The 12,564-nt window shown below is 44.6% G+C and overlaps 1 protein-coding gene across 1 annotated transcript; it reads right to left on the reverse strand.

The window, feature by feature from the left end:
• Positions 1-5,330: 5,330 nt before the first annotated feature.
• On the reverse strand, positions 5,331-6,638 carry LOC143719441 (uncharacterized protein F54H12.2-like). The gene has a single exon (XM_077209788.1). The coding sequence runs from the start codon at positions 6,636-6,638 to the stop codon at positions 5,331-5,333; it is 1,308 nt and encodes a 435-aa protein (XP_077065903.1).
• Positions 6,639-12,564: the final 5,926 nt, after the last annotated feature.

Below are 12,564 nucleotides of genomic sequence, written 5' to 3' on the forward strand. Positions count from 1 at the left end.
AAACTTGTGATGAACCCCATCCGAAAACGGTGTTCCTCTATCACCATAACGATCATTACTACATGATAACGAGTTTGACAGGGTTCATCGGTTCGGAATACGTATGCGAATTTTGTTACAAAAGTTACACCAGTCGCAGAGACCATCGATGCAAACACGTCTGTAACGTATGCTTCGACTCAGAATGTTACACCTACCCTAAAACGACCATACACTGTCTAGATTGCATCGTTACTGTAAATCGAGCTATTGCTTCGAAATGCATAAAAAAAACCCACCTCCGGGTCACGAAAACCCCGCCTGTGATCTTATAAAATACTGTAAACAATGCAACAGACGCTACCAGGTTAAACCGGGAAACAAGAAAACCAAACACGTATGCGCTCCGGACAAATGCGACCATTGTCGCGAAATTCTGGTGGACGAGGGATAACACCAATGCTTCATACAGCCCCTAGCGCCTAAGGAGTTTTGCGAAAAATACATTTTCTACGATTTTGAAACGCGTTATGAAAATGGGAGGCACGTGGCTAATTTTGTTTGCGCGATCACGTTCCAAGGGGAGAAATTTGTAGCTCGCGGTACAGGCTGTATAGCTAAGCTAATCAAGCGCTTCAGACAGCCGCGATATGAAGGCTGCTGCTTCATTGCTCATTACGCCTCCAGATTTGACTCCTTTCTCATTCTGGAGTATTTCTGCAAAGCTGGGATTGCCATCGAGGTTATCATGCAGGGATATAAATTAATCCTTATGTATGATGAAACGTTTGCGCAGCGATACCTCGACAGTTATTCATTTTTCCCCGTTTGCCCTAGCCAAAATGCCAGCTGCGTTAGACTTGACGACGACTGAAAAAGGCTACTTTCCACATCTTTTCAACAGAGTGGAAAATGCGAAGTATTTCGGACCTTACCCCGACAAAAAGTTTTACAACTACGATAACATGTCGGATAAAGACCAACAAAAGTTCAATGCCTGGTACAGCACGGTTGAGGGTAAGTTCTTTGACTTTAAGAAAGAACTGTACGAGTACGGCGTTAACGACGTTGTGTTATTACGCGAAGGTTGTATGAAATATCGCCAGTCGTTCATCGAATGCACCAAACTTGACCCTTTCAGTTTTACGACGATCGCTAGTTGTGCGATGGGGATCTTCAAAACACATTTCCTTAAGAAAAATACGCTGGCTCTCACGCATAACAAAGCGTACATCCGACAGAGCAAATGCTATTCATCTGGTTCAATAGAATGGCTGGAGTATGTCAAAAAGACTCGAAACGTCGACCTACACCACGCCTTGAACCATGGCGAAGTATCCTTCGGTAAGTACTTTTTAGACGGTTACTACGAACAGAACGGGTTGAGGTTTGGCTTAGAATACAATGGTTGTGTACACCATGGACACTGCTGTCGCTTTGAACCCCATCAGACACACCCCTTGTCGCGAGTACCTTACGGGGTTCTCAGGAGACAGTTTGACGATAAGGTCGAAATTCTGCAGAACGCGTACGGTTTGCAAATCGAGGTTCTTTGGGAATGCGAATGGAGCAAAATGAAAAAGACAGATCCCTCCGTGATAGAATTTATGGACAATTATTCGGCCCCCGAGAGATTGAAACCGCGAGACGCTCTGTTTGGTGGTCGAACTAACGCTTATAAACTCTATCACAAGGTGACCGAAGATGAAAAAATAAGGTATCTCGATTTCACCAGCCTCTACCCCTTTTGCCAGGCTAGGAAAAGCTATCCGATCGATCATCCACAAATCATTTTCAAAGATTTTGAACCGATTGAAAATTATTTCGGCCTTATCAAAGCGACCGTGTACCCTCCCCGCAAATTACTGCACCCGGTTCTCCCTTACAGATGCGAAGGAAAACTCATGTTCCCGTTATGTAGAACTTGCGCTCACGAGCAAAACCAGACCTCAACCTGTACCCACACGGATCAGGAAAGATCGCTGTCGGGCTGTTGGGTCAGCATCGAGCTTTTAAAAGCCGTCGAGAAGGGTTATGTGGTAGCCAAGATAGACGAGGTTTGGCATTTTCCTCAGCGGTCAGACGCATTGTTTGGCGATTATGTCAAAACGTTTCTGCGTTTGAAACAACAAGCGTCAGGGTATCCGTCGAATGTGGTCACGGAGGCTGAGAAAGAGACTTACATCCCTGAGTATTTTGAAAAAGAGGGGGTTCAACTCGACCCCGAAAAGATCAAGTACAACGCCGCCCAGAGGGCAATCACGAAATTGATTCTCAATTCGCTTTGGGGTCGGTTCTCGTTAAGACAGAACCTGCCTCAAACGACTCTGGTGAACGACCCCGAAGATTTCACCAGAATCGTTTTTGGTAATACCGACACACTGTCCTATTTCACATTCGTCTCGGACGACGTAGCTCTCGTTCAGCATAAACCTGACAAAGACGATGTTTGTAAGGCGCACGACGTTAACGTGTTTCTAGGAGCGTTTACAACGGCTCATGCACGACTGGAATTGTACGAATTGATGGACAGACTCGGCGACCGGCTTCTTTACTCAGATACGGACTCCGTCGTCTTTGTGTCTAGGGAGGGGGACTGGGAACCGCCTCTAGGGGATCATTTGGGGGAGCTGACGAGCGAGCTAGACGACGGCGACTTCATAACGTGTTTTTGCACGAGCGGGCCTAAATCTTATGGGTACAAGACGGCCAAAGGTAAGACGTGCATGAAAGCTAAGGGTATAACATTGAAGGCAAAAAACTCCCGAGCCATCTGTCTGGAATCCCTGATTGGTCTGGTTGACGGTTATGTGACGTCGCAGGATAGCGCCAAACACATCCTGGCTCACACCGAAAATATTGTGAGGAATAAAAAGACTCTCACATTGCACAACAAATCAGTCGTTAAAAAGTTCAAGGTGGTGTATAATAAACGCAGACTTTTGCCCGATTTCACCACTCTTCCTTATGGCTACTGATCAGGTGATGCACAGAGGGTCTCAGGTTGTTTCCGATTTTGATTTCAGACTTCAACATCCATTTAGTTGTGTTATAAGTGGGCCGTCCAATTCTGGAAAGTCTTATTTTGTAAAACTTTTGTTGGAAAAGGGTTTGACTATAATCTCCAAGAAAATTGAAAACATTGTATGGTTGTATGATTGCTGGCAGCCTTTGTACGACGATGTACTGAAATTGTACGACATTAAATTTGTGCATGGAATACCCGAGAGTCTGAATGATGATGATTTACTCATAAAACAAATCTTCTCATCGTGGATGATTTGATGCAGCAAGCTAGCGCCAACCTGGAACTCCAGCGCGTATTTACGCAATATTGTCACCATCGGAATCTCAGCAGCATCTATATAGTGCAAAATTTATTTGCACAGGGTAAGTCCAGTCGAACCATCAGCTTAAACGCCAATTATATGATTTTGTTTAAAAACCCCAGGGACGTCAATCAGGTAGCGATGCTAGGACGACAAATGTACCCGGGAAACACAAAATACTTTATGGAATGTTATCACGACGCGGTCAACCGATCTTTCGGATACCTATTGATAGACTATAAAGCTAAAACTCCGGAGCAGTACCGTCTCAGAACAGGATTGCTGTCCGACCGTCAAGTGGTTTATATCCCGAAAAAAAGAAGAACGTGATAAATCGTCATGTCCGCCAGACTTTGTAAACATCTGCCGGTGTTAAAACTGCTACATAAAGCGTCTCCTAAACAACGACGTGTTATTTTACAATCGGTGTCCGACGAATTCATTTTATCGCTGTGCGAATTGGCGCTAAACATCCTCTACGGCACGATCCCGGTCAATCGCCAGCAGTACCAAAAACTGAAAAAGAGAAAAGCGGAAATCAAATTTGTGGCCGATAAAAAAATTGGCATAGCGGCCAAGAAACGAGTCATCAACCAAAAGGGCGGCTTCCTTTTACCTTTATTAAGCGTCGCCGTCCCGTTCCTGACAAGCTTGATAGCCAATCGATAGGATGGAGTACGCTGAGAAGATGTATTTAGTCCCGCAGCATCAGCTGGATAAGATGAAAACTGAGAATGTACGCGAGAACATTCAACAGACTGTGGAAAACGATTTGGACGGTGCCATAAGAAATATTTTACATCGCACCGGTTTGAATCCGTACGAAAAAGCCAAACTTTACACCAATACCCTAAGCAGGTTTTTGACCATCGTTAGACAAGGGGATCGTGAGAGCGGGGTTTTAACCCTCTCGTTACCCCATAGTGACCCTGAGCCTAAAGATGCGCAAACGCCAGCCGCTCCCCGCACTGCTAATGTTGAAGACGGTGTTGCTGAGGGGGCTGTGGAGGACGAAGTGCTGAAGAATGTCCCTTCGAGAAGCGTGAAAAACAGTAGATACATATTAGACAAGATGTCTAAAGCTAAAGGACTAAGCGGGTGGAACGAATCGGGGGAGTTTGTGTTCAAGGGTAAAGTCGTACCAGGTTCACACATGGTTGATTTGTTAAAAAATGTGACGGCCCCCCAAAAGGTTCGGGATGACCGGAGACCTCTGGGATGGACGGAGTTTCTACAGGCTTTTGGCGAGTTAAACATTCCTTTTTCTACAGTGCCGAATCAACAGGTCAGGAGCGTGATTAAGTCTCTAAAGAGTAAACCCGCCGCCACCACACCCGATGTTAGACCTTATAAAAAGGCACGGAAATATTCATGCTACAGGACTCCGAAAGACTCTGTGTTTAAAATATCGACCGGTGATCCGAGGCAATGGTTGGAATTTTAACGAATGTATCTTACGATTAAATAAAGACGATAAAAAATAAAATGTTTTAAGATTTTTTATTTATAGATCAAACACGTTTGCACACAGGATGACATTTTATCATTACACACATGCGGTCTTAATCTCTTCACAAATAGGGATACCATTTTATCATTTTTAATATAATCGTCGGTGTATAGTTTCAACACACGGTCATAGTCACAACCTTTAGTTAAATGATATAGAAAAAACAAACAGTGCTCCCCACAGGTATTGGATGAATAATCCTGGACTTGTCTGTCGGAATATAATACTTGGGGGTGGTTGGTCGCTAGAAAGTGATCGATGCTGGTTGGGAAGCGGGTGCTGTTGGGTGGATTGCCAAAGCTGTCGAAAAAACAAGCGGGCCCCTCTTCGGGTAAATAAACGGCTATCACATGCTCACCGGGTAGCCGAGCGGGGTCGGTGTTAATGATCCCCATCGCAGGTAAGGTCCTCACAGGTTTTTTGGGTAGTTGATCGCTCGGTAGAACCCCAAGAAAATGTGTTCTGCACGTCATTTTATCCACGATAGCTGTGAGTTGAAGCGTGTTCATCTCTCAATAGTAATCGATCAGCACCTGTCTGCGGTTAGACACTTCAATGAGAGAATCAAAAACGGCGTAAATGATTAAGTTAACGGTATTTGGCAGCGGTTGTCTGAAACGAGCTTCGACTCTGATATTTCCGGACTTGATGAGCGAAATGTGTTGGCCACACTCTTCATCCGGGGTGAGGTTAAACGCATAAAGCGTGTATCCGTTTATGAAATCGTTACTGTCGATACAGAGTGCGCGGTCTTTAAGGTGTCTACCGGTCGCCATCGAAAGCTGATAAAATTCACGCGCCGCCACACCGGCTTCGAAATTAGGTTGTAGAGGTTTAGCGGGGAATTGCTGAGAGTCGACGTAGACGGCTAAGAACTCCAGATTGTAATGTTTGAACGCAAATGGATTTTTTGTGTAGGATCCGGTGAATGCATCGTTGTCGACCATGGCGATGATGATAGACTTTGGCAATGTTCCTAAAAACAGATTTTCTTGATTCAGAACACGAGACCCAGTAGGGATTGAGAACGTTTTTAGACAGACCCTGTCGACGGCGTACTTGGCCGTTGTTGACAGTAACGCCTGTGCGTGAGCCAGTCTCACCGGGGGTGATACAGACACTTTCTTGACAAATAGGGATGCCGCCGTTATATTTAATTTGTAAGCAATGTCGTCGCCCCTCATCAGGCAGAATTCATCTTTTGCTCGAATAAATCGCAACTTAACATCCACCCCATTCAGTAAAAGTTTCTCCTGGAAGAATATATCGGCATGTATGGGGGTAAACAGTTCCACCTCCCTGCTCCGGCTGGTATAGGTCGCCCTCTTTGTCAGTCCCGCGTTATTGCCAGGGGGGTCATGCACATCCATCTGACCCGCCGAATCTTTGTGAAACAACGATGTGGAGAACAGAGATTCCAACGTATCCTTACCGTAGTTGAGCAGACTCTCTATGATACAGCGATAAGGATAGGTGCTTGAGCTTTGAGATATCAGGCGATCACCCAGGGTTATGTCGACTTGCGAAAATATTGTAGCGCCCGGGTAGTTAATGAGTCCAACCCTAGCCGGATGCGGGATATCGTCTCCGTCAGGCTGCGTGATTTTCACCCGTAGATAGAGCATGGTGTTATTGAGATCCATATAATCATCCCCGTTTCCCGCGATAAAAAACTCTATCGGGGCAGAGGGCGAAAGGGCCGATAACGGAGCTACTTCTAAATAGCTGTTTTTCTCGATGATGGTCTGTGTCAGAGGTACCGTAAATAAGTCCAGCTCGGACTTGATGCACTCTCCCGACATACGATGCAGTAACGCCATGTTAGAATATGGTTTTTACCCCTCTCTTGACCGACGCGTTTCGCCTAACAGTCTTCTTACGCTTTCTACGTACGAGTGAGCGTTTGTTTGATACATGTGTTGTTTTCTTCCTTTTCACCCCCGATTGACCACGCCTTCTCACACCGGGAGGTTTGGACGTTCTCTTACGTGCCATGACCATCAGACCAGATCCGCCTTGAGCTTTAGCATCATTGTCGTGGGAACGCATCAATACATTTGAGAAGACGTCGGATACTATATTTTTAGCAGCCGATTTTAGGTGGGGCTTTGCAATGCTGAAGCCTCTTTTTAACAGAGGTACGGCCATCCTGAACAGACCTCTAAAAATACCCCCTAAGCCGCTACCATACATAACCCCTCCCCCGGCATAACCCGGTAAAGCTCCCCCGGCTTGGTTTTGATAGTAGGCGACATAGTCCGGACTCTCTCTAGGTCTATAATGATAATTCATTTTTTGGTTTAAAGTGTAGTTTTACGATGACTTTCCCGTAAGTGAAGGGTACCGGTTTGTTTTGATCGTCCTTAACCTCTATGGTGATGTCAGTGATGTGATCCTTGGCGATCGATGCGTAATGCGGCTTGTCGTATCTAGCAATGACCGTCTCGTTGGTTTTACCCGATATATGTACGCATCTCAAAAGGGGTACGTGAGAATCGCCGACCACTTGATATTGGATAATGTCCGTGTAGACGTAGAGTGTGTAAATCCCTGCGTTGATGTCGCATTGATGGGGGGCGTACATCATAATGGTTTTCGTCAAATCTGTTTCTTTATCGTAGCTCGATTGTCCGAGATACCCGCCTTTCGCTAATCCTAAAATAATGCGGAGTCTCCCTCGGAAGTAGAGTGAAACGTTGGGTTTTGCCACCAGAAACAGTTTGTTTTTTATTTCATCATGAGTCAATACCCCATGATTTAGGATAAGTTGATTTATAACACGTACGATGGTGCGAATATTCGGGTAGTACCCTCCAGCTATGTTTAATTGCTTCGCTGTGTTTTTTTTTAACCGTATCACCATCCGACGCAATGTTTAGGGTGAAATATCCTTCTTTGTCGTTAAAGCTATACCAACTTCTAGGATATTCGATTTCGACTAGTCCGACTTGCCAGGGTCCTTTCAAGCTTATAGCTTTTGGTAGTCTGGTTGTATAGCTGGATATTCGATTTTGGGGGTAAACCCACGACGATGCATTGCATGGTAGCGTGACGTAGAACCCGTGCTCGTCCATGATGGTATGATCTCATCCGTTATGGTCGATGCGTTTTAAGGAGATTGCAAGTCCACCACAGTTTTTTTATCTACATAGCTGTTGAATTTTGAAGGCCATCCTAGCCATTTCACTAAAACAAGCGTAGATTTGCCTTGTTTTTTCTGACCTAAAATCTTTTCCACCATAAAAGATTTGTTTTTACTCACAATTATTTTTTGCAGCTCTTTTTCATAAAAAACCCCTTCAAGGACTTCGCCGTCATAATCGCTGAGTCTGTAGACCGGGGGTTGGCGCGGGATACATGAGGATACAGTGAAAAACTCTTCTGTGTAGTTCTGCTCATAACCTTTGGCAAACGGACCTCTCACTTTAGAAATCCTGACGACGTCGCCGACTTTGAACTTTAATACGGGTTTCTCGGTCTTATTCTTCTTTACATCCCCATACAAGTTTTGAAACACTTGGCCCTCATTGACTCTGCTGACGTCCACGGGTCTCATTCTGATACTGCGATGATAACTGGTATTGTACCCTTGAATAATGTCCTGTAAAACATCTATGTATCGTCGTGAATTGGTAGCCGTTAAAAATCTCCACATGCGACTTTTTAACGTTCTATTAAATCGTTCAACGACGCTGGCTTTCAAATCGGTAGCGGTAGCGAAATGATTAATGTCATGCTTTTTCATGAGATTTTGAAAATGTTTGTTAAAAAATTCCTTCCCCTGATCCGTCTGCAATTTCTGTGGGACACGCCCCTCTTCGAGTATAGACTCGAACGCTTTGGTAACCTCAACCCCGCTCTTATTCTTCAACACCCTGGTCCACGCGTGTTTGGTGAAAACGTCCACGCAGGTCAGCAGATATTTATGACCGTCATTATCCTTGGCATAAGCGGTCATGTCGACCAGATCAGCCTGGAACTGAGTATCGATTCCGTATACAACCACCCTATTTCGTTTGTATTTTATCGGCGCTGTTTTGTGTAATGTGTAAGCATCCTCACCAGCCAGCCATTCTGAAACCTGTTTATCGCTTAGGCGGACTCCGCTATCTTTTAAGACGGCATCTTTTAATCGTTTTTTTACCCCCTAAAGAACCTGGGTTGGACGGTGTATAATAAGCCTTTTTCATGAGCTCGGACATGATGATGATGATGTTTCACCCGCTGTGAAAGAATGAGAGGTACGGATGATTTGAATCAATCTTTTATTAAAAAAATATGGATATAATGACGTTACAGAATATACAGGCTAAGTAAAAATGGTTATAATGACATGTCTGTACACGCTAGGTAAAAAAAATGAATATAATACAACAAACATTAAGTAAAAATGGATATAATCATGCTACATGCACACTCAAGGTTAAAATGAATATAATACAACATAGTAAAAAAATGGATATAATGACGTTACAGTCTAAGTAAAACGGATATAATACAACGGTCTAATCACAATCTAGCCAGAATAAAAAGTCGCGGAACACAAACATGTTTCTGTTTAGGACATAATCGGTAAACAGTTCAATAATTTGGTCGACGATGTTAATCAATTGACGACGTTCGACCATCTCCTCATCATCAGTGTCTAACCCCTTTGACTTTTTGACCAAATGGATACATACATCAACTACAAACGTGAACATGGATAACGTATCATAGACATCGATGTCAGACTGTGAACCGTACAGCCAATCGAGAACCTGTTTTATCACATAGAATACTTGTTCGTCATCGTCAAGACATGCGGAGATCATAGAGCACCATGTATTGTTACGACCCAGACCTCTTACATTTATCATCATTTTCTTGAGATTGGTCTCACGTGTACTGTCGTCATCATCACGTAAAATTTCAAACGGGGAATCGGATGCGTCCTCAATAATCTTGTTCATAAGACCGATGATCTGGTCTTTGTAATGATCTTTAAACATGGATGCTATAAAGTGTGTTATACTCCCCACAACGCCCATGTCGGAGGAGGTTTGGTCACTCCCCATTCACGATGGAGAGACCTTCCCAGAGATCAACGACGTCGTAGATGATCTCCTTGCAGGGTTTGTCCAGAAGTCTCCCCCTGATTTCTTCTAGCTTGGCTGTGATGAATGGTTTGTCTTTTAATTCATGCAGAATACCCCCGACTGTTCCTTGTATACGGTGGGGTCGAGATTTTAACCCACACCGGTTGAGGATAATAGTAATGATGGTATGAAAATTGGGTTTAAACAGCTTGCCTGACAGTTCATCAAAGTGTGTGTCGAAGAAGTAGTTGGGAGGGTCAAACAGGCAGGAATGCTGCAGCTGGCTAGGATGATCAATCGCACACCCCTCACATTCCTCCTTGAGCTTATCACCAATGAGATGTTGCAACAGCACCACGACCGCTGCTTTTATGATTTTGAATCCAACGTCGCTGAAACATCCATCTGTAGCATCTAAATTGGGTTTAGCATCGGGGTCGTTGCGTCCGTCGGACTCGTAAGTCAGGTTGTGAGATCCAAGCTTTTTGTTGGATGGTGGTGAAGGTTTAGTGCAAGCGCAGTCGCACTCGATCTCCAAATCCCAGTCTAAGCGACGTTTGGTATTTTTAGTCTGAGCCCAGTCGTTTTCAAAGCACGGTGCCAAGGCTATGCGACGTCTGGTAGTTTTGGCCGGGGGCCAGTCTTTGTGGAGACCCGATGGTCCGGCGTCGTCGGTCAGAATATGGTCGATCACGCTATCGTCAGGGTCGAGAATGCTGCCGAAAGAGATACCGCAGCTGCACACGTGTGTGGGTTCTGGACCTCCGTCTTCAGCCATGGTTTATATGTGTTTGCTCGGGAGGGTCTGGTCGCTGGAATTTATGAGGTTGTAGAAGAGGGCGGAACGTTCTAGAATTTTAACCACGGTTTATAAAGACGCTTGGGAGGGTCTGACAGTCGAGCTTTAGGATGACTGTAGTGAATGGGCGTGGATGGCTTAGTAAACGAACTGCTGCGCGCGCATCTCTCCGGGTGGAACAGCTGCACTTTGATTTTGTTGTATCCGTCGTGCAGGTCACACCATTTGAACATTTGGTTGCTGGCTGAAAAAACACTAGTCAGCAGATTCAGATCGCACCAATTGAACACAAATTGCATTTCGTACAGATCGTGATGCTCGTTAGGCCGGATAACTCTTGATCGAGTGCTGTCTAGCTTTGTCTTGTCTTTACAGCAGAATATGTAGACAGAATCATTCGGCTTCTTTTTAGTATGGTCACCTACCACACGGTACCGGGTGTTTGGGCTTACACCGTCCCACTCGGCAGTGTACAAAGGCTCTTCGCCGATGTCGTGCAGATCCTTCCAGACAAACGTGTAAAATAGAGTCCAGTCTTTTTCAGGAAATACAACACACGGATCTTCCCCAGGCTGAAACTCACCCACGCCGTCGGCGGTGTAGAGTATAACAATTCGTGAGGGTTTATGAAATTTGTACCCGAATACACGGTTACTACACATCATATATTCAGCTTGAGTCCATTCCGAAGTTTCATGGAGAAAGTTTGTCAAACGGACGTGTCCTATGGCCTTTCTCGGTGCCATAGTCAGACTTTCCATCATCTTGCTGGTCAGCGCCATCTCTGGGGTTTTAGGGGAGGATGAACCATCCATGCTCATGTAGCTCATGGTTCTCTTTCTGGTCTGGCTACAACACACAGTCCCTATTTATATAGCGTGCTCAGGAATGCCAGGATATCGGATGACACGCACACACTCACAGACAGACGCACACACACACAGTGCGGAGACTGTCAACTTTAATCCAATTCTTCACCATAGTGAAACGGTAAGATGATTTTACTTTTGTAATTCTAATCTATTCTAATCTATATGCGACATTAGAAAAATTATTTTCTCACCCCGACACGGAGGGGATTTCCCACACCAAGAAGTTATTTCCCCCCGGGGTCAATAGGTCAAAATCAATGGGGCAAAGACAACTGGCAAAGACAACTGGCCACTTCATATATCATACAAAGGTCAATAGGGTAAAGACAACTGTCAACTTGATCGATCGATAGGTCAAAGGTTAATCCCTAAATTAAGCGACCTCCGGAACAACCCCTCCGGAAGGTCAAAGGTTAATCCCTACATCAAAGGACCTCCGGAACACCCTCCGGAAGGTCAAAGGTTAGCCCCGCCCACCTGTCAATCATAGGGTCATAAATCATTTTGACATAAGCCGAATGGTTATAACTACTCACACTGCTTGCAGGGCAGATTATGGGAAGGAGCCATCTTCTAAAAAGCACATCCATCTCATCAATAGGTTTCTGTAGTGTAGTGGTCATCACATTCGCCTAACTCGCGAAAGGTCCTCGGTTTGAAACCGAGCAGAAACAGTGGTTGGGGTCTGACAGAAAATTTATACTGTTTGCCACGCTAGGTGAGTGTAGCGCTCATTTCCTTTATACGCTTTTTAACTCTCTTGGGTCGTTTTTTTTCCACATAGCAGCAACATAGACTTAAAATACTCCGTCATTTTACGTCATATAAATAAAATCAATACATGATTATAAACTATAGAGGGTCTTCTTTTTTTGTGTACACTCACATTAACATCAAAACCGTGTGCTTTTGTAAAATGAAGAAAATAAACAGGGTGTGCTTTCTGCCTCTCTGTCTCCGTTAAATTTTTTTCTGGTGCACGTCTCTAAACTTAAAC

Source organism: Siphateles boraxobius, unplaced genomic scaffold, assembly GCF_051911475.1.
Source record: "Siphateles boraxobius isolate OS27281-9 unplaced genomic scaffold, OSU_SipBor_1 63, whole genome shotgun sequence".
NCBI lineage: Eukaryota > Metazoa > Chordata > Actinopteri > Cypriniformes > Leuciscidae > Siphateles > Siphateles boraxobius.